Raw genomic sequence first — 24,401 nt, 5'->3', positions numbered from 1 at the left:
AATTAACTCCGGGATTCGTCATCAAATGTCATGTCCTCACACACCTTCTTAAAATGGTCATGCTGAGTGCAAACATCGTCACATAATTGAAACTGGTTTAGCGATGCTTTTTCACTCACATGTTCTACTCAAATTTTGGGTTGATGCTTTCAGCACTGCCACTTTCACGATTAACTGGTTACCCACGCCTACTCTTGATGGACTTTCTCCATATGACATTTTGTATGGTAAGACTCCAACTTACACCAATTTTCATCCCTTTGGTTGTCTTGTATTTTCCTATTTACGTGATTATGCTCTTCACAAACTTGCCCCTCCCAGTCGTTCATGTGTTTTTCTGGGTTGCAGTATGTCTCATCATGGATTTCATTGCCTTGATCGATCCACTAATCAAGTTTTTATCTCCAGGCATGCTATTTTTTATGAACTTAATTATCCTTTCAAAGGGAATTCATGTTTTGAGCCCTTGCCTAATTCTTCCGTTAGTGCATTTCTTGAGCCCATTACTAGCTCAGAGGCTCCATTATCATCACAACCCAGTCCATTACCGCTTCCGTGTGGACCTTGTTTAACTGACAACTCCATTAGTCTTGTGCCCTCTACTCTTTTGCAGGATACTTCTCTTGAGCTGCCTGGGTCTTCTAATGGATCTGCTTCCTTGCCTGTTGATCCCACTCCCACGACAGAAGTCTTCTCCACACCAGCAATGGGCCAACCGCCTCTTCTTGGCACTCACCCCATGCAAACTCAGGCCAAGTCAAGAATCTTCAAGCCCAACCAAAGTTCTTATTTAGGTCAAGTTCCCAACTTTGGCCTGCTACATTCTTTGCTCACTATGCGTGAACCCAAAGGCTTTAAATCCATTGCAAAACATCCAAGTTGGATTGCTGCCATGGATGAAGAGATTTAGGCTCTTCAAACGAATCATACATGGGTTCTAGTTCCGAGACTGCTTAATAAAAATGTTGTGGGCTCTAAATGGGTCTTTTGCATTAAATATTTATCCGATGGCGCCGTGGACCATCTCAAAACTCGTCTTGTTGCAAATGGGTATACTCAACAACTAGGTCTTGATTTTCATGACACTTTCAGCCCTGTTGTGAAGGCTTCTACTGTTTGGGTTGTCCTCTCCTTGGCTGTTTCTAATAATTGGCATGTTCGTCAACTCGATGTCAAGAATGTTTTTCTCAATGGTTTTTGGTAGAAAAAAGTCTATATGGACCAGCCACCAGGCTATGTTGATTCCAAAAATCTTACATATGTTTGTTGGCTTTGCCAAGCTTTCTATGGACTCAAGCAAGTCCCACGTGCTTAGTTTCATCGGTTCAGCTCCTTTCTCTTGGTTATGGGCTTCACTTGTAGTCATGCCGACTCATCTTTATTTGTCCTCTCCAGAGGTGCTGATTTAATTTATTTATTACTCTATGTTGATGATATTGTGGTCACTAGCAACAACTCATCTCTCCTTGATGGTTTCATTGGCAAATTGACTCGTGAATTTGCTACCAAGGATCTCAGGTCCTTGAACTATTTTTTGGGCCTAGAAGCCCATCGGACCTTTGCTGGCCTTTTTCTCAATCGAGTCAAGTATGCCCACGAAATACTCCAGCATGCCCAGCTACTTGATTCCAAACTAGTCAGTACTCCAATGGTGGTCGCTTATCATCTATCGGCTACTGGTTCCGATTTTGGTGATCCTTCTCTCTACCGATCACTTGTTGGAGTTCTTCAATATCTTATTATCACTCGTCTGGACATTGCTCATGCCGTCACTACTGTCAGTCAGTACATGCATAAGCCATATGTCTCTCATTTTCAAGCAATTAAGCGAATTCTTCGCTATGTTAAATGAACTTTTCGGTTTGGACTAGTTTTTACTTCATCTTCTTCTCGGGAGATCCTTGCTTATTCCAACGCCGATTGGGCTAGGTGTCCCGACACACGTCGATCAATCTCTGACTTTGCAATTTACTTTGGTGATAAGATTATGTCCTGGAGCTCTAAAAAGCAACTGGCAGTGTCTCGCTCCAGTTATGAATCAGAATATCGGGCACTGGCTCTCACAGACGCTAAAGTTAAATGGCTCTGTCATCTCCTTTGTGATCTTCATGTGCTTTCGGTCTCTTCTCCGATAATGCTTTGTGATAATCAAAGTTCTATTTTTTTTGCTATTCATCCGGTTTCTCATAAACATTCTAAGCACATTGGTTTGGATTATCATTTTGCGAGAGAACTGGTGGCTTCTGGAGAGCTACACATTCGTTATGTCCCTACTAATCTTCAAGTTGCATATGTGTTCACAAAGAGCCTTGGCAAACCTGCCTTCATTTTTTTGCAATCCAAGCTACGCGTCAAAGATTCTTAGTCACTAGGCTTGGGGGGCGCGCGCGTGCGAGGTGGGGGTATTACGGTTATGGAATGATCCGAAAATCATGTCTCCAATAATTCAGCCAATCTCACCACATCACAATCACATGATTCTAGGCAATCCCTTGATTATAGACTATAATATAGATGGATAGTCTGACTCTGTTGTAAATCATCTAGCTGTCATATTGTATAGAATATTATATAAATACAATACGCATACCACCAAGAAGAAGTGCGGTGGTTTTTGTCTTTACCTTTTCACTTCTCAAACATCAAACAAATACAAACACTTTCAAACTAATTATTATAATTTTTTTAAACTTTCGCAAAAAATAATTCAACTTTTTCAAATCTCAAAATAAATATAATATTAAAAAATTATATTCTAATAATATTTTAACTTTATAATAATTTTATTTAACTTTTTCTCTCTTTTTTCAAAACCACATAAAACATCATAATTTAAACTATTTTATTTCTATTCACAAATCATTTCACTACTATTCACAAATTTATCATCTTATCTCATTCCCTAAGTATCTCCTAAGACTGTATCTAGCATTTATTTTTATTTTTATTTTTATTTTCTGAAATAAAGAACTTGCATCCATTTAAGAAGAAACTAGTTTAGAGATTATTATAGAACTAGTACATGCAGTAACTGATTCTAAATCTATGATTACATTAGAACAAAATAAAGCATCCTTGGCTAAGGTGTGAGAAACTTGATTATATCTAGTATTACTCTTTAATAATTAGATCATGAATATGTATACTTGTCAAATATAATGTTAGATAATGTGAAAGTATGATTAATAAAATGATATAATTGTGCTACTGATTTTTTTTTATAAATTCATGATTTTGGTCGAATCATGAGTATTAAAGTAGTAGGAACCCAATTAACGTGTAACAACTTATTAAAAATTATGTAATTTCATTATTTTATGATGGATAAAATTGGAATTCGGGTAATATATATATATATATATATATATATATATATGTGTGTGTGTGTGTGTATTTATGATCTCCACACATTTGATTGTTGTTTTACAAATAGTGAATATTGTACGTGGATGACCGAATCGATGCACTCTTCACTCCAATGACTATATGTACACTTTATTTATCATATTTATTAGGGATGTATCTGGTCCGGTTTTGGACAAAATTTAGAACCAAACCTTTATATACCGGTTTTACATTTTCAAAAATTGATTACGTACCGATTACCCCTAAACCGATACATCTAGTTTTACTCGTTCCGGTCTAGTTAGGTATGGTTTTTCAGTTTTAATTTTAAAAAATTACTTTAAAAAAATTTGTTTTATACTTTTATTCCAAAATCTGTTGCTATTAATTAAAAAAAAAAAACTGCCCTAACACTTATTGACATGTTTTTAATAAGGAAACATTCTCTTTAAACAATCAACTAATAGTATTAGACTATTAGTATTAGACCATAAAATGTAAATTATAATTAATATACATTATATACTAATGTATATTAGTATTACTAATTTACTAATGTATTATGTACTTATAAAAAAGAATATATTGAGAATTTATTAGGCCACAAAAATTTGATAATAATATTTGAGTGATTTTCTTTCTTTTTTGATAAATAATGTTTTAGTGATCTTATTTACAATTTTAGTATATAAATTCAAATCTTTTGATATTTAGGATTTTTTTTTCAATTGATGTGATTTGTCAATTTAAATTTAAATTTTTACAATTTCAGTTTATTTTTAAATTAATTTATATTATTATATATAAAAATTATATATAATATTAAAAAAATAATTTAAAATATATTATTATATAGAACCGGTCCAGTTCGGATCTAAAAAGCCTAGAACCAGAACTGGACCTGGACATTGTAAAAGATGGTACCTAGGCAGCCACGTACAAGGACCAATTTTCATGGCATCTCCAATCCCATCCTCGAAGCAAGATTTAAATGTGTTGGGTAAATGGGCTGCAAAGGCCCATTGAAGCCCCAAGGCCCAATAGCCCTTGAATGATGTCCTCGTCTAAGAGCATGACATTGGGTTGCTAAAAATTTGATAAATCTTAGCCCAAAAGTATCATTTTTTCTATTTTAACCCCTCTCAAAATCTTCAACATCTCTCACTTTCAATTTCTTTTTTACTCTATTAGTATATTTTTTTTAATTAATTTCTTAGCTCATATTTGGCTCTAATGGTTATATTTAAAAAAAAATTAATCTCCGGATATTACTCGTGATAAAAAAAAAATCAAAATTATTTCTGTCTCCCTAACCTTAATATTTTCAAAATCTATTGCTTTCTAAAAGTAATATTTTTTGTAAGAAAATAATTCTTTTCTTTTTCTAAAATACTCTCTTCTCAATGGTCATGATTTTATAAAATATGTATAAACTTATATAATAAAAAACAATCTTAAAAACTTTGTATAAAGTTATTTGAAGAACTAAAAAAATAAGTATAGGATTTTATTGTTACAAACCCAAATCCATCCTATTTTATTGTGTCAATAAAGAAAAGATATTTACAACTGTGAATTATATAACCGCCGCGTAATTACTTTGAAAAAAATAAATAAAACATGAGACCCATATAAAAAAAATTAATTTTTTAATAGTGAATCTTACTCTTTTTCAAAACAATTACGCGACATTTACACATTTCACGATTGTACGTAGAATTACTTATACCTATAAGATGTTAGATGCTTGTGATGGAATATATATATATATATATATATATTTATATTTATATGAATTTTGGCCAAGTAGTCCTTATAGCTCGTCAAATGTGAATGCCATTTAGAGCATTCCCAGCCATAATTTTCAAATTCTTATTCTTCTAAGTGTTATATTTTTCTAAATCTATATTTTTTTAAATATTATGATTTTTTTTTATATATTTCTCATATTTACGACAATTTTTCTTCCCCAACGATATTGTTTTCAAAATCGTTTACTTTTCTAACAATCATATTTTTCAAAATTTGTCTTATTTTAACGGTAAGAATTTTTAAAACTTGAAAACTTTCTGATAATCATTACTATTCAAATGATGTCCTTATCTACTGGTCATATTCTTGAAAAACACATTCTTCCAACAGTTACAAGTTTTCTTTCAATATAAATAAGTTCATTTTTATTTCGACTTTCATTCACTTCATTATAAATTTATTTTCTATTGAATCTCAATTATTACTTTTATGGCTCGTCATGTTTTTGAAGGTCATTCTTTCTTTTGCAATATACTTCTTTTGCAATTTATACTATGAGAAATTCTACATATAATTATAAAATATGCAACCGTCGTATAATCACTTTGAAAAAGAGTAAGATTTATTATTAAAAAATTAATTTTTTTATATAAATTTTATATTTTATTCACTTTTTTTAAAACGATTATACAATAATTCCATAATTTATAGTTACAAATATATTTTCTTTTGTAGTATATAATACTGTAAATTCTTGAAACTCACTGACAAAACTAAGCCCTACATCACAATGTAATGGCTTTATAGGTCAAAGCTATTACCGCCAGCCGGCTGAAGTTGAATTTAACCCATTTTTTCACATTTTACTGACTAAACTAGACTTTGCCTAATCGGTTGTGAATGCTCTTAGAGCATCGGCACTTGAGGCTCTCTATAATTTGAGGAAGTCTTTAACTTTGCTGCAAAAGCACCCTACATCCACTCTTCGTAATTGGGAACACTTTTGACCTCTCTAGAATAGGATCCCATGTTTAGAGCATCCACATTAAGCTTTTTACAAGTTTTGCCAAAATTTAGCAAAACACAACTCTTTTCTCTATTTTAACTACTTACCTTCTAAAAACTCTGTATCTCAATTTTTATTAGGGTTGCTACCCTCCTAGGCGGGGCAGACTCTTGCAAGTGCCGCTTCCCGCCACCGTTCCGCATATGCAGGTACTAGGGGTCGAAATTTTAACCGAACAATTAGTCGGATTAGCCCGAACCAGTTCCACTAGTTCAGTTTTGGATCGGTCCGATCTGGAACCGGTTTCTAAAATGTCAAAAATGGGACAGAATCGGATCGATTTCTATGATTTTTAGGACCGGATCGGTTCACTATAATATATATTTAAATTAAATATTTTTAATATAATATATAATCTTTATAAATTATAATTATATAGAAGATATTATATAATTATCACTATGACCATATATTATTATATAATATATAATACATATTCCATAATGTATAATATAGAGTATTAGTATCACTATATGATTATAACATATATATATATATATATATATATACTATATGTAGTAGTAACACTATAATAGTATAATATACTATTAGGATATATTAATACATTATAAGAGTTATAGCATAATATATGTATAACAGTATAGTTAACTTAATATGTTAGTATTAATATCACTATAACTATAAATAGTATTAAGCATTAATATCACTATTAGTATAGTATATAGTATTAGTAATAATTTAGAATTAATGTATTATTATATAATATATATCCTATAATGTATAGCATATAGTATTAGTATCTTTATATATAGCAGATTTGTTTTTATAAAATATATTTTTGTAAATAGTAATAGATTTTTAATAAAATATATTTTTTTTAAAGCAATTTTTTTTTAATTTTATAAACAAATTTTTTTTATGAGAAATTGCATTTTATTAAAACCGACAAACCGGACCGGATAGTGGAGGTACCGGTTTAGGAGGATAACCGGTGCGTAATTGGTTTTGAAAAATACAAAACCGATACATACTGGTTTGGTCCTAAATTTTGTTTAAAACCAGACCGGACCGATTACACCCCTAGTGGGTACCCCCTCCCAGAATTCATCAAACATATTTTCAACTACCAAATCGATAGATCCAACCACCAAAGCAACATATCTAACCTCCAAATCTATAGATCAAAACCAAATGCACTAATTCAACAAAATAATACATAGGTCCAACAAAAAACATATTAAGCCAAAGAAATGCATAGAGAACCACGATCGTGTCGTGGATCTGAGCAAAGAACCATCGTCTCGCCATGGCCTGTGAGTTTTTGTGGAGACCTATGACCACGATTGGGCGTTGAACTTGATGTAGCAATGACCCGAGACACGCGACCATTGCTTGGTTGTGGGTGTGGAGATTCCATAAAAGAATAGGATTGAGAGGAGGAGAATGAAAGGAAGAGAGTAAGTGGCAAAGAATAAGAGGATGATAAGGAGGAGAAGATTAAAGGGGTGTCGGTGTGAGAGGAAGGAGAGAGGCATGGGCGTGAGAGTGAGAGAGAGAGAGAGAGAGTGAGAGATTAGGGTTTTAGTTTATATAGATGTATTACATATATATTATATGGCTATGCGGGTAAAAATCCGGACAAAAATCCAGACAGGTCGTTGCTCGTCCATCCCCTAGTGGGATGGGCCGGCCGGGTTACAGGGCCCAACCCTAATTTTTATTCTTTTTCTACTCTATTAAAATCTTTTTTCTTTATTTTTTAGCATTCATATTTTGTTAAGACGTGTGTTTTAAACAATTCATTTCCAACAGTATATAATAAAAAAAATTAAATTATTTCTCTCTCAGTAATGAAAGTGTTTTTAAAATTTCTCTCTTCTTAATGATAATTTGTTTTAAACCATCTCTTCCCAAATGGTCATATTTGAATAAAAATCGTATCATCTCAATGGTAAAACCTTTTTTCTCCTTTTAATGGTACTATGTTTTTTGCCTTCTTGAAAAATCGTCTCTTCCCAAAAGTCATAATTTAAAAAAGAAATGAAATTATCTCTTTTCAACACTAACATTTTCCTGTCTTTTTCTAACAATCATATTTTCAAACTTTTCCAAACAGTTATATGACTTAGTAGAAATAAAGCCAAATAGTCTTATTCAATGATTGCATCGGGCTTTAAGATCAACCAATCCATAGGCTCAACTTTATAAAGTGATCTCATAGCCTAAATCCTGTTTTTGTCTTAGCATAAACAGGATTTTGAATTTTTCGAATGAATGTACTAAAGAAGTAATGTTTTCCTTTAATTAGATCCAACAAAACAAGTCCTCTATATTTTTCTCTTCGCAGGTTCCTATCTCTAGATGTTGGGCTCTTCTTCGCTTCACGGGTTTTACGGAAACGACTTTCCCCTTTAAATATCTGAGAATTCCTATTATTTCAAGAAGACTGAAAATAGCTCATTTTGATGACTTGATTGCTAAAGTTCAATTCAGATTGGAGGGATGGCAAGCCAGAATATTATCTAGTGGGGCGCGTCTAATTCTCATTAAACATGTGCTTTAAAGTATTCCCGTTCACAGTCTTTCTATCTTAAAGACGCCTAAAGCTGTTCTTGAGAAACTTCAAAAAATCATCAGTACCTTTTTCTGTGGTGTAAAAGATGGGAAAACTAAGAAAAAAAAAGATCCAACAAAATATGAGCGAAACTACAACAAGTTCAAATAGCTGCCAACTAGCCTTACACTTTCTCATTCACTGATCTTGAACTACAAAAATGCTAGATTGAAGACCGTCATGCTTTGCTAGCTTGATCTCCTGAACCTACCAGGATGGATTTTCTTTACACATGCCTGATTACTTGCTATTGGAAACCGAAGCACCTTATATGCTTGTTGCCTTAACTCCACCTTTGAAACCTTAAGGAAGAGTAAGGGGTTTATACAATTCATGATCTGTTCTCCCTTCAGCCCTTAAGCATTAGCTTCACTCCATTTAAAAGTGAAAAGATAGGTCTTTGTACCAGAACAATGGAAATCAGAATCCTAAGAGTAAAGTGAGGAAGGAACATGAGGCATCATTCTTGCAGGAGCTCGGACTTCAGTTCGAGCCTTAGAAGGAAGCAAGCGCTAGGATTCACTTAATCAGATGGAGCATAGAGCTTATAAAATTATTTTTATTATAAAGTAGATTTAAGATATTATATTTAACTACGCAGATTTAACCCTTCTAAAGTTAATATGCCTAAATTAACCCGTATTGACCGAGTCATTCACCTTAGATTTTGAGTGCGATTGATTTCTTTGAGGGTGAAAAAACTTGATGAAGAAGGAAGATTGGATATTTGATTTGATCACGTCTTCCTTGATAGTATTAATCCATAATTGTTTGTAAAAATAAATAAAAAATAAAATGTAAGTCATTTTAGCTATGATCGGCAAGAGTAATATTTCTAGTTCAAGGAGGATTTGAGATCATGACGTGTGTTTTAACAAGTCAATTCTTTTGTTCTAATAAAATTAACAACCCATCCTTATCGTTTTGCTCAAGTATTTGTTCAAACCTTTTGTCTTAAAATAAAGAATGCAAACAAGTATTCACATTACGCACGCCATCTCATGTATATATATAAATTTTATTATTTATCTCACTACAAGAAAAACAGTATTTGTGACGGATTATTTAAAATGAAAATGATTATTTATGATAAAAATAGACTCATTTTAATATGAAATAATCATTTTCGCAAGAAATAACTGGCCATAAATAAACAGTTTTTTTCTAGTATCTTTTAAACTAAATTATATCATGTGAATGATGTGTAGTGTAAAATGCTTTAGATAAATTATATATATATATATATTAACTTGCTATACGACATTTATAAGTTCATTGTAACATATTTGCATAGGAGGAATATCGATCATATTTCCAACACATTTTGAATATTTTTTACATTACATACACGTATCATGATCTGTGGTAATAATATCTATGACTTTATCCAATAATCAATACTAGAATATCTGCCTATACTTAAAAGCCGCTATAACGTTACTGTTTATAACTGTTCATCGTGAACAGTAAATCTAAATCAGTCGTTTTTTTTTCATATCTTATTACTGTTCATCGACAGTATGATGAACAGTAATAATCAGTAAAGATTTTTTTTTTTTTTTGTCCGTGTGAATGCCAATGTACGACGTAATACCGCAATCGTGCGTAGGGAATGAGAGAGAGGAAGAAAGAAAAAGTGGAAAAAAATATTGATTTTTGAGTTTTAAATGATCAATAAAGAAGCTGTTTTTTTTCTTCGCATGTTTTTTTTTGCATATCCTATTACTGTTTATTATATCATACACAATCTAAATCAGCCGTTTTTTTTTTTTCCATATCTTATTACTGTTCATCGACAGTATGATGAACAGTAAAGATTTTTTTTTTGTCCGTGTGAATGCCAATGTACGACGTAATATCGTAATCGTGCGTAGGGAATGAGAGAGAGGAAGAAAGAAAAAGTGAAAAAAATATTGATTTTTGAGTTTTAAATTATCAATAAAGAAGTTGTTTTTTTTTTCTTCGCATGTTTTTTTCGCATATCCTATTATTGTTTATTATATCATACACTAAAAATCAACTTTAATTTATAAAATGCTAATTTTTTATCATTAAATAAATGATGAAATTTTACTGTACATTTTTAAGAGAATAAAACTATCTAATTAATTTGAATTTTTAATATAATTTAAATTTCATAATAAATTATGAACATAAATAAATAATAATTTTATTATTATACATTAGACTATTTTAATATTTGAAATTACACTTTATTTTTTTCTTCAATTTGACAGATGTGGCAAACGTGATTTTTTTTTCAATTAGAAAATCTTACGCCATACAGGATTTTACACAAGTATCACTAATTTCAAAATAACCAATCCATTTATAAAATACTAATATTTCATCATTAAATAAATAATAAAATTTTGTTAAATATTTTTAAAAAAGTATAACTATATAAATAATTAGAGTTTTAACATAATTTAAATATGATAATATTCTTAATTAACTAAAGAGAACTGCCACAACTAATAAAAAAGTAACCTGAAAATATGTCATGAATGTGTATTTCATTTTTTTATTTTTTTTTTCTTTTTTTCATGTATTTTTTTAATCATTATAAACATTTTTAAAAAAATAAAAAATTTACAACATCATTGGGTCAGGAGGGAATTGACAATCTATCTCTTCCCAAACAAAATTATTGAGTTCGAGGAAAAGATTAATAGATTCTTAGGTTTTCAGAAACTTTTATATATTTTTTAAAATATTATTTAAATATAAAATATTTTTTAATTTGTTAAGCTAATCATTACAATTTTCTTAAATATAAATTTTTTAAATTTTAAAACAAAAACTACATTAAAAAATTATATTCCAATAATATTTTAACTTTTATAATATTTTTATTTTAACTTTTTTTCTCTCATTTTCTAAAATCAAATAAAACATCTTAATCCAAATAATTTTATATATTACTATTCACAAACCATGTCACTACTATTAATACATCGATCCAAATCATATCTAAGGATATGATGTCTACGTGTATTGTTTTTTGAAGGACGAGGTTGCTGCTGGTACATTAAAATTTTTAAGATTTAAATCCAACCTTTCATTTTACCACTTCTCATTTTTTTTCTTTAGTTGGATTGCTTCGATTTATGCAATGAAATACTATCACTATCACAAAAATTCTCCACATCTCTTTTCACTTGTTAGGTGCAGAAATTGAGTTCATAAAAAATTCTCTATTTACTACTTATTTTACTTATGATTACGTTTTTTTTTAACCCAAAACATATTTATATTTTACAAAATAAGTTATTTTTCAACCTGGCAAATGTGCCTTGCACATTGCCCAACCGTTAGTATATATATATATATATATATATATATATATATATATATATAATATTATATATTGGTGTACATGAAGATATTCTCTGAGTTTTTTCCTAACCTAATTATGTGGTCGGGATTGCATGCACATGATATATATCATAAATATAGTCAATAGGCTTCTCAATCAACTGACCCCATGCATTTTCATTGGTCAAGACTCAACGGGGAAACTTCACACACATTCCTACCTCTTGAATATACAAGTTTCTTTGTTTTATTTTTATTTTATAAAATTAATATACATTTTCTTTTGAGTTCCCTAATTTGCTTTGATGCTATCAGACCAGCACATGAGTTCATGTAAAGTTACCTATAAAGTTGCAAGATTGGCTCATTGGTCAAAGTACGTCTCTTAAATAAAATGAGAAAGAAAGAAAGAAAGGCATCAAGAAAATTGGAGATATGAATATTTTTCCATTAATTGTTGTTTCTCCATTGTTTCCTTGTATATATGTTTCAGCCTTAGTCTCGTTTGTTTTTAGAGATGAGATGAGATGAGATGAGATGAGTTGAGATAAAAGTTGAAAGTTAAATAAAATATTATTAAAATATATATTTTTAATATTATTTTTTTATTTAAGATTTGAAAAAGTTGATTTGTTTATTTTATTTTATGTGAAAATTTGAAAAACTGTAATGATGAAATGAGATGAAAAGTTTTGTGAAAGTGAACGCTTTAGTATTTGGAAGTTTTAATATTCTTTTCTTTCATTCCAACATCTTGTTTATTTCTACCCTTCCCATTATTATTATTATTATTTATATGTTACAACAAGAAAGTTTGATGTCTATATTTTTATTTTATTTTTCTCTTAGTTAGGTATCTAAGGTTCAAAACATACAATATTTTTATTTTAGAGGTGTGCAAGTCCCGCACATTTATTTTGGAAAAAAAATAAGGCTTATCATTAAAAAATAATTTTTTCATATAAATTTTAAATTTACTCATTTTTTTAAAAGAAAATTAATAAAACTTGCTCAACTAAAATTACAAATCTTTTAAAAGTGATATATATTGTATGGAGCAGTACTTGTTGGAAAAAAGAATAATAATAAAACAACAAAGTACAAAGAATAAACTGGTGTGAACTTGAGAAGAATTTGGGAAGTCATGAAAGGTAGGTGGTTTACGTTTAGACCTTTGTAGTTTGTACTGCATGCATGATAACATATGCCTACTCGATTTTAGGATAATTTGTACAGTAAGAAGAGGAATTATATACTTACAATTTTTTATAATTTATTTTATATAAATATATTTTAAATTAAGAATTTTTTTTTAAAATGATATTATTTTATAAAATTATGTAAAAGATTGTAAAAATAATTGTATGTATATGATTTTCCACCAAAAACTGCACCATTTATTTCAATCCTCACATATACTACCTTTCATTATCATATACGAATCTTATCAGTTCTTTTAAAAAGAAGTAATCCAAAATAAGGGAAGAAGTTGCATGGGAATTATGAATTTACTATAGTGTTATGAAAATGGTAGATGCAATAGACAGATTTTAAAATTTAAACAATGATAAAGATATAATCAATATACAATTTTGAGAAAAGGAGATATTTTAAAATTAAACTTATAAATTAGTGTGATTTCATGTGATATATTAGGTCCTAAATATTGTTAGAATATTATTTTTTAATATTATTATTATTTTGAGATTTGTAAAAGTTAAATTATTTATTATATTTTGTGTAAAAATTTGAGAAAATTATAATGATGAGATGAAATGAAACCGTTTTTATGTCAAAATGAGACCTATATCTATATTACAATAAAAATCATTTTACAATCTAATTTATAATATAAATTATGTCAATTCTTGAGTTTTATTTTTGTGAAAATCTCATGGTTAAAATATTTTTCCACAATTTTTGTATAACTAACAAAATATTAATTTTTTTTTAACGATTCTTACTTTTTTGTGTTTGGAATTTAAATTTAAAAAAATATTATTTATGGTAAGGTGGGACTCGTACAAATCTTGCAAAATGCTTCAAAACCAATGAGAAGTTGACAACACTTCTAAGAATATTAGCATTGACTTGGTCAAAGTCATATCTAAAATTTGATGAAAAGTATATATTTTTTGTAAATCCAAAACACCTTAACCATAACTCCACATTGGATTAGTTATTGAATTTATCAAAATAATAATATTATATTATTTTTTAATAGTTTTTTTTACATATTTTACAATTACACTAATCATATATTAATTAATAATTTAATTTAATTCTTACATTATTATTACAAGACGGTTTTTATTTTTGAGATATTGGACAAAATCACACCTTTCTACACTATTATGGGATACTACATGCACAAAATTGATGAGAATGAAAAAGTCTGTTGGAGATTAAACCTTAATAAAAAATAGATTTATTTGATAAACAGTAGCCCATCAAATTGTTGGAGATTAAACGTGAATAAAAAATAGATTTATTTGGTGAACAATAACTCTTTAAATTTAAAAAAATCTATCTATTTACTGTAGTTCAAAACTTTTTACTTATCATTTTAACTAATTCAACATAACTGTATTTTGATAAAATTTATCATATTTTATATTTGATCATATTTTTGATGAAGCATCAAGCATGGCCTTCGATGTGGTCTCTATTCACTATCGCGCACATGGTTGACAATCTCAATGACGTGAAGACAAGAGGAAGCTAGATACCTTCCCAAAGTATCCTCTGCCGTACACACAAGGTGTATGGTTTGACTTTTGTAGCTTTTCCTTAGCTCACCCAAAATCTTATTGGTTCTTGACTTGGGACAACAAGCTCTCCGATAGCGACATCCACCATTGTCCCTCTTGTGTGTAGGTCACAGCATACGTAGACATTCTGGGTTGTCATGTTTCTGACCCCGATTTCTCCAACTCATGTCTCCGGTCGAGTTTTGTCAAGGACTAGAAATTTTGAGAGATAAGCTCTAGGCTTGATTGTTGAGTTTTCTTTCTTCAACTGAGGTTCAACTGTTTGACCCAAACAATTCAAATTAGAAAATCGAGATGAGTAAACAAAGCATGAAAGCTCTTAGATGTTTCCCATTTGGCTTACCAAGATATGGGGGTTTGTTTGAGTTTCAGCACTTTCTGCATGTTGGGTTTCGCCATTTTTCCTTAGCTCCCAAATGCTTTCTTTTTTCAAACATTCTTCTTCTTCATCATCATCATCATCATCATCATCACCATCTTCTTCTTCTTTGAAATCTTCATCTCCTTCTGTTTCTGCTCCGACGCACGGTGATGGTGCTTTACCCACGAGGCGGGGACAAACACAATCGTTTACCCAGAGGCGGCTCACTCGGCAGAGGAAGCTCCGGCACGCCAGTGACCGAGACCTCGGCTTGCAGTTGAGTGAAGGGTCGTATTTATCGCTGCCTGGTTCGCCCAAGAAATCGCATTCATGGGGTGAATCGGAGCACTGGTCATGCTCAGCGGTTCCGCAAAGGTTGCCGCTTCCTGAATTGTCTTCAAGTTGGAGACCAGAGTCAACGGCATTGAATTCAGGGCATGCTCGTCTCGAATCACCAAAAGAAGGGTCGGCCTCTTCCTTGGGGAGGTAGAAAGCTTATCCTTCTTTGCCTTCCTTTTAGGTGTTGAGATATATGAACCATTTCGGACTTGCATGTCTTTTCTTCTGCAATTAATTTTATTGTTTCTTATTCTTTGACAAACAGGTAGTTGTTTATTTTGTTCATTTTTATTTTTATTTTTATGAAGTTTATTTTGTTCATTTGTTTTGTCACGAAGTACGTTGTTATGCGGTGGATTCTTAAGATAATGTGTAGTGAGTCTTGTTGCTGCAGTTGATCTTGCTGTCTATTATTTTTCGATTATTAATTGTAGAAGATGATATAAAGAGGAAGAAAGGTAAAGAGTCATAGAATAAAGATTACTTCGGAAACGGACTGAGGAAGAGTTTGAGAAAGACAGAGAGCGTGTGCGTAGCTGAAAGTAATCGACTTCCAATCTCTGGGTCACTCATGGGGGGGCATATAGAGAAATAGGTTGTTTGAGACCCACTTCGGGTTTTCTTCAGTACTGCAAAATGGTAGTGCGAACACCACCAAAGCAGACGAAATGGTAGCGCCTCTCAATCCGGCCCTACTAAGAGAAACTGGAAAAAAGGTGGATAGGTGTATGGCTAGGTTGCAGGAGCTGCAGTATACCGTGGCAGGCGGGACAAAGGTGATCTCCGGGGTGAGTTCAGCCCTTGAATTACCAGAGGCTATCTGAGGACTAGTCTCAGATGCAAGCAAGAGTCTGTAAGGATCAAGAATGCTGCTTCCAAGATATCTCCAGGGAAGTTTCCAGCTCCTCAATCAGCAGGGGAGTGGCGCAGGATGTCATTACCAGCAATGCTTGTAGGAGAAACAGTTGGGAGAAATTCTACAAGCAAGCCAATTTGCGGGAGAAATAGCAGCAGCAGTTGCCAACAAAACCACCTTTGAAGATCCAAAAACTCCGGTAACTCATCGGAGAAACCAGAAGCCACAACTCGAAAACACGGAATTAAGGAGCAGAAGAAAGAGGGAGAAGCAAAACAGGTTGCAATTAATTCTATCGGAGTCTGATTCACCATCACTCCAAAGGGCTCGATCACGAATCAACTTCAAGGTTTCTTCACCTCCAAAGGTCAGAGAACTGGGAAAAGAAAACAACCGATACTTGGCAAATAGGGTATCCCCAAAATAGGCCGCGGGTGAAAAAGACCGTTGTATTCCCCAACCCAGCGTTCCTGTCTACAACTTCTGCAAAGCAACAGAATTTCTGCAAGACAGGGTCTCCCGTTACAGCAAGAAACAAAGAGATGCCACATAAGTTCTTGATTAAGTCCCCATCCTCGGCTTCTTCCAAGTTTCAAGTCAAGATCAAGAGCCCGCCGGTAGTGGGGTCTCTTTCTCCGACAAGGCCTAAGAGCTTGACCCAGAAGTCACCAAAGATGTCAGCTGCCTCGAAATTTCGCCGGTCTTTCTCTCCTTCAAGACTGGCAACCAGATTGGCGTCTCCATTGAGGAGCACAAAGGGTGTCCTTTGCTTTTGTGGGGTTCTCGCTACCATTTTGCAGTACTGAAGAAAACCCGAAGTGGGTCTCAAACCTATTTCTCTATATGCCCCCCCATGAGTGACCCAGAGATTGGAAGTCGATTACTTTCAGCAACGCACACGCTCTCTGTCTCTCTGAAACTCTTCGTTTCCTTTGCTTTTCCTCAGTCCGTTTCCGAAGTAATCTTTATTCGATGACTCTTTACCTTTCTTCCTCTTTATATCATCTTCTACAATTAATAATCGAAAAATAATAGACAGCAAGATCAACTGCAGCAACAAGACTCACTACACATTATCTTAAGAATCAACCGCATAAAGACGTACTTCATGACAAAACAAATGAACAAAATAAACAACTACCTGTTTATCAAAGAATAAGAAAAAGTAAACTTGTATGAGCAATCGATTTGTTTTTGCATGAATATTGGAGGAGTTTGTGATTCTTTCTTATATTTTTGGGTAAGTAGTCTGTGATTCTTTCGTATCCATAGTTTTTTCTTTAAAAAAAAAAAGTCAAAGGGGAAGTGTCTCAAAATTTTGAGTTCTAAATTTCATAGTATTATAAAGATGACTTTTCAAATAAATTTAGGGCATGTTTGGGTAATGAGATGAGAATACGTAAATAATAGTAAAATAGTTAAAGTTAAGATGTTTTATTGGATTTTGAAAAATGAGAGAGAAAATGTTAAATAAAAATATTGTTTGAATATATTTTTTAATATTATTTTTGTTTTAAAATTTGAGAAAATTGTATTGTTTTGTTTGGAAGGTTGGAAAAATTATAATGATTAGATGAAAAAGTTGAAGATTTGAAATTGAAAAAATGTTTTGTGTTTGAGTGATGTTTGAGATATAAATTATGAGATAACTTTCTAAGCAACCCCCTAAACTTAGATAATGAAATTTATTGAGATTTAACATAAAAATGATGATGTGGCTCAATAAGAGCGACGCTCCAGATTTGAAAATTTTATTTTTTATAAATTGAATCTATTTTCTGAGTCATGATTGAATTACAGGACAATGGAAGGTTTAACAAATAACATGCTTTATGTATCTGATATAGGTCTATTCTATCGCCTTATTCATCTATTATAGTAACTTTTGTTCTATTAAACAATCACGAAGAACGTAGATAATGTTGCCATGATTTCAACAAAACTTACTAGCAATTATCACATGAGATTCTCCCCAGATGTAAATGTTGAATCCAATAATCATACTTGAAGCTGAATATTCCTGCAGGAGCTGTCAGACAAGTGTTTTTTCAAGTCCTGTTGTTAGCCCTCAAAGACAAAACGCTCGGGAGCATTTTCCCACTTGTGTCACCCCAAGTTCACTCAAGTTTTCAAACAATTATTGTCGAGGATTCTTTCAAGATTTAAATGATGAATGTGTCAATGGAAACTTCAGGCTGAAAGTTCCTGCTAGGAGTGCTCCCACTAGTGTTTTTTCAAGTCCTGCTGGAAGCCCACGAAGATTGAGTTCTAGGGATCTCTTTCCTTCTTCTCTGGCTTTTCAAGAACATCAGCATAACCATGTTGATTGTTATTCAAATGTGCAACCAACGAAAACCATGCCTGGTCTTGATCAGTCTCCCCTACATGGCCCAATACTTCAAAGTTCCCATCCCTCCCACAAAAGTCCAAACAGAACTGTGTTTCCTTCACACCATAAATTTGTATCAGAGATTTATGTGGAAAGGCCTGAGATCAGTGCCCACCCTTTGCCACTTCCTCCAAGAGCAGTACTATCACCACAATCATCTATGCAGCCACAATCATCTACCATACAGCATGTGATCGAACAACCATGTGTATCATCTTTTACAGGTCAATGGATAAAAGGAAAACTCATTGGGCGTGGTACATTTGGAAGCGTATACCTTGCAACCAATAGGTATGCGACCTTGTAAAGTTATGATGATTGATTCTCAATTTTCTTCTACAGCTAACATTTCCTTATTTATATGTCAGAGAGTCTGGAGCTTTATGTGCAATGAAGGAAGTTGATCTCATTCCTGATGATCCTAAATCTGTTGAACGTGTAAAGCAGTTGGAGCAGGTACTTGCTAGACTTCTTTAATTTGGGGGTTTTCTGACTTTCTGTAAAACTTGACTAAAAAGGTATAATGAAAAATGAAGATATATGGTGCCAGACCCAATTAGCTGATGAAGAATTCATGGAACCAACCCCAGCCAATTGGGGTTAAGTATTAATTTAGTTGAGTTTCTATAACGATTTGATAAGGGGAAGAACATGGTTGGTTCTTACAACAAGAAATGTAAGCCTGTGAGCTGCATAATGGCCCTAACTCTAGGCTCCAATAAATGGCATTTTCAACGACTATTTACACTCTTGTATAGTTCCCTTTCCCTGGTGCTTAGGACCTAAGACCACTTGTCTCTCTCTATGAAAATCCCGCATGGCAAAATTACAACAATCACCAATGTTCTCTGGGGTTTTCAGTTCATGCTTTTACTTATTCTATTTCTTGTATAGAGGACTTGCTAAGAGACCTTATCTCAGTTCTAGATTTGTAGATGTTCCAATTGTCTTTCTAATTTTCTACTTCCTTTATTAATCATATTTATTGCACCAGGAAATAAAAATCCTAAGTCAACTAAAGCACCCAAACATTGTGCAGTATTTTGGCAGTGAGATAGTGAGTATTTCTTCAGTACTTGTTATATTATATTGGTTATACCAGTTGCTTCTCATTGTTCACATATCTGACTAATTAAATGTTTATGACCAGAATGATGATCGCTTTTACATATACTTGGAGTATGTTCATCCTGGATCAATAAATAAATATGTAAATGAACATTGCGGAGCTATTACTGAATCTGTGATTCGCCATTTTACTCGCCATATTCTTTCTGGGTTGGCTTTCTTGCATAGCACAAAGACGATCCATAGGTAATTATCATGTTTTATATCAAGGGAAAAGATTGGAATTGTATGTTTACTTCTCTGCTAACCATGATATTTTGTAAACCAAATTTTGATAAAAATATGGAAAAACTGAATTTCGTGAAGCAAACCCATGATTGAGGGCTTCTTTGGAAATTAGGCAGAGCACTAATTGGTCTTGTTACGAAGATTATAAGGAATAAATATTTTAAATTTATATCTGCCCAGTCTTCAGTAAAACAATTGCTGGAAGTATTTGGTTGCTTTTGTTTATTTGAAGTTTTGATGACTTGCATGATTGTGCTCTACAGGGATATCAAAGGTGCAAATTTGCTTGTTGATGCATCTGGCATCGTTAAACTTGCAGATTTTGGACTATCTAAACATGTGAGTTTTAAATTTAGGTTCAATACATTTTCACCCCTCAACTACCAAGTGTTTTAAACGATGCATTTCAAAGTACCATAACTGACACATTGCACCCACCAAGTTCTGCCAACTATCAAATAACACCATCAGTTAAGATCAGATGCCACATTATGTCACATTGCTTGTTTTTTGTCATTTTAGTGGTTAAATTTGAAGAAGGGTCCTAATTGCTAATTTCGAGTAGTTTTAGGGTGTAATGTGTTAGTTTTGGTACTTTAAAGAGAAAATGAAAACACTTGATAGCTAAGACTTTAGAGGTAAAAAGTGTGGTTACAAACTAGGTTTAATGACAGTTCGTGTTAAATGGTTCAAACACGTGATAAAATGTATTGTCCCTTATTACAACTCCCTCAAGCTAGTGTGAATATTGCATCTGTGGTATTTCCTGTGGTGAGCATTGGTCTACAAATATTTCTTGCACAATTTTATTTCAGCATAATCAGGGCCACGCATTTTTTCTTTCTTTCTTTAGTTTTTTTTTTGTTGTTGTTTCATACTTGAACCTTGTCTCTAACCAGCTTACAGGAGAATCATATAGTCTTTCTTTGAAGGGTAGTCCATACTGGATGGCTCCAGAGGTACTTCCCTATGCAATTGGACATGAGTTTTGTAATTAGCTTGTACCTTTTATTTCTACATCTAATTCTGATTCTATTGTATAGGTCATGCAAGCTGCAATGCAAAATAGTAAAAATCCTAACCTTGCTTTGGCTGTTGACATATGGAGTTTGGGTTGCACCATCATCGAAATGCTGAACGGAAAACCCCCATGGTGTGAGTTTTCAGGGGTAAGGACATTATAAAACTTGTTATGCTTTTTGTTGTGACATTCTAAGCTTGTAAAAGTTTTGCTACACACTATTGTTCATGTGCTCAGCATGAATTCAAGTTACCTCTGACATGAATGGACCTAACAAAGAATCAAACTTGTGTTGAGGAATTTCTTGTGGTTAATCTTTTGACGTGTAACTGATTGTTTCTACTATTCCATTTTCAAGGAAAAATACAAAATAAAAGTAGAAAGGAATCTGCATTTGGCCTTGCAACATTTTTTTCTTAGTATACTTGCCTTTTGGATAACATGACCCCAGTTTCACAAGAATGCATTTAGACATTGAGATCTTGAAAGGGTGTTTGCAAGTCGGTCTTTATTTGTGAAATGGTTCTCATTTCCTATCTAGTTTATGGAAGCTTGTATTTATAAATTGTGTGGGGAATTCAGAGTATCATTTCCCTATTTACATGCGTTGTGGGTTTAATATGTTCTACTTCCAGGTGGCATTGAAAAACTGTAAATTAACGTCTGGTTCATTTTTCTTTTTTCAATATTATTAACATGCTATTGTTGACAACCCTTGGCATCTGCTTATGTCTTCAATTTGCATGGTATCAATGGACACTTGGCTAGTTTTCCATAATTATTATTATTATTATTTTTTACATGTTACAACAATAGATAGTGCTCACTTGTTTTCTTTCTTCAACCATGTATCCTAATCATCCTTGGACATGCCCATCTTCATTTTAAGAAACTTTTGCAGTGTGTCTGTGTTCATACTTTCGGGTTTTAAGTATCCTAACTTTCTTCAATTCTTCAGCCTCAAGCTATGTTCAAAGTTTTGAATAGATCCCCACCCATTCCGGAAACATTATCCTCAGAGGGAAAGGATTTCCTCCAACTGTGTTTTCGAAGGAATCCTGCAGAGCGGCCAACAGCTAATATGCTACTAGAGCATCCTTTCGTACAAAATTCACATGATCATAATGTTTCAGTCTGTTTGCAGGCATTTTCTACGGTTGATCTTATGGTAAGTATGAACTATAGGTCCTTGATGAATAGCAATAATGACATCCAGATGTAATGACAACCCAACCCTAACCCTGCAAGAAAAAGAATAAAAAAGAATGAAAAAGAATAACAAGGAGAAACAAATGCATGATTGATCCAAAGATTCTTAAATTGGTCAACATCTCAAACTGTTGTTGAAAGTTTACTTACATGTTTTATATCCATGTTTGATCTTCTAGGATAAACGACATACAGTCGGAGATGACATGGAGAATAAAGATGTGATGTCAATCGGCACACGAATCATGAGCAGGAATCTGCCCTTTATTGGGTAAAAATTCTTAACAGAACTACTCAGATTGTAATTGTTTAGTTACTGAATTGCTCTTACTGGCTACTCAATTTGGCTTTCAATGTATCTGACTTTTGATATTTTTCTCTTTAGTGCAACCTGCCAACATTCTGGTTCTTGTAAGTGCCCTAAGGCTTTCTATCATCCTCCATCCGTGCCTCAAGCTTTCCCTGGCCTATCTACGACAGAGTGTACTCGTAGTTCACATAGTTGCAACCCTTCAAATATTTTCAGCAATGTGTCCCTAGGCACTGGCAACAACCATTCACTTGCACATACAAGGATTCATGGAAGGGAAGTTTCACACCTCTGAAGTATTTTTATACTTGATTTAGATTGGGAATGGAACTATGGTCCTCTTAGTGTACAACTGGGCAAAGGGCAGCAGTTGGTTAGAAGAGACGGTTCTGGGACTTCTGATGGAGATCTTTGCATTATCATTTATTCATTTAAATCTTTCTTCTGTACCTTTGATCTAGAAGAGGTTCAATTTACCATATATGAATCTTTGCTGCCTCTTTTGGCCTTACAAGGCCTTTACCGGGAAAGGAAGTAAGCTCAGCTGGCAATTGAGTGTTGTTTGTCTGTGATTCTTCGCTAAAGCTTCGGGTTTGAACTAATACAATAGTTCATACTTCTGGAAAATAGAAAAGACCTCAAATAGATAGCAAAAGGTACGAAGATAGTAAAATTAGGATAAAGTAACTTTTCTGTATGACATAGACAACTAATTTGTAGATATTGAGACTCCATCTTGTTTCAATTAATAATTCATTTGGCAATAGATTTATGTTTCAATTAATTTTTATAAAATCTGTTGGCAAGAAGATAGCAGATGAGGCTTGTTACAGTTACTTTAATTTTCTTGTCATTTTCTCCTATACACTGCCAATATAAATTGGAATAAATCCACCATAGGCACTCAAGTATATAAATGATAGTGCTTGAGCACCTAACAATTCAGTAAGCCTAACTAGCAGGTGCACAATCTTGAAAATGAACATAGCAATACGGTGGAGCTCTGAGTCTAGTGGAAATGGTTCAAACAGGAAGATTGACAGCTGAAATAGCCAAAGATATGACATGGGTGGTAGTTGGTATGGTGGAGGCACGGCAGCAAATGAAGCTTGCAGGCAGCTTGGACAGCACGTTAGGCTCCCCTCTGGTTTGAAATGCAATGTTAAGAGTGATTAGCACTCTGGAAGCTTAAAGGTAGGTAGTATGTCAGGCTTCAACTGCCAAAAAATCAAGGAAACAACAACAGATAAAAAAAAAAGACCCAAAAATCTACGAGGAAATTGCATTTATGGGTGGAAAGGAAGGAAAGGGAGGGGTGAGGAATGGGTCATAAGAGAAAACGGTGTGGGGATTACAAGTAAACACTACCATATCAATATTTTCATGCTCCTTCATGATGTTCGCTGAGAGGACATGCTTCATGCTCCTATATGGTGCTCGTTGAAGTGGTGAGCACTTTGCTACATCCAGGTTGGTCTCTAAGGTGGCGATCACTTTTGCTCACGCGGTACTCGCATGGGTGACGTAAAGCATGTTTGCTCTCTATAGTGCTCACTTGAGAAGCAAACTTCTAATTTGCAGGATTGGATATCCAAGTAAGATTGACTCTAGAGAGCTTCTTTTATTAAACCCATCCATTATATAGCTATTCAGGACATGAAGAAATTTGTAAATTCAATAAAAAATATATTAAAATGATGGTTTCTTACTAATAGGACTGTTATTACAAAAAA

General features: G+C 32.8%; 1 protein-coding gene and 1 pseudogene across 1 annotated transcript; both read left to right on the top strand.

Annotated features, from left to right (window-relative positions):
• Positions 1-15,030: 15,030 nt before the first annotated feature.
• On the top strand, positions 15,031-23,425 carry LOC108992304 (mitogen-activated protein kinase kinase kinase 5-like). The gene is made up of 11 exons (XM_018966833.2): positions 15,031-15,674; positions 18,410-19,063; positions 19,141-19,228; positions 19,767-19,829; positions 19,923-20,086; positions 20,392-20,467; positions 21,028-21,087; positions 21,172-21,297; positions 22,108-22,317; positions 22,538-22,629; positions 22,744-23,425. The coding sequence occupies exons 1-11, from the start codon at positions 15,244-15,246 to the stop codon at positions 22,961-22,963; spliced, it is 2,184 nt and encodes a 727-aa protein (XP_018822378.1). The 5' UTR covers positions 15,031-15,243; the 3' UTR covers positions 22,964-23,425.
• On the top strand, positions 16,068-17,442 carry LOC118344655 (annotated as a pseudogene).
• Positions 23,426-24,401: the final 976 nt, after the last annotated feature.

Source organism: Juglans regia, chromosome 15 (assembly GCF_001411555.2).
Source record: "Juglans regia cultivar Chandler chromosome 15, Walnut 2.0, whole genome shotgun sequence".
NCBI lineage: Eukaryota > Viridiplantae > Streptophyta > Magnoliopsida > Fagales > Juglandaceae > Juglans > Juglans regia.
This window is presented reverse-complemented; position numbering and strand designations above follow the sequence as displayed.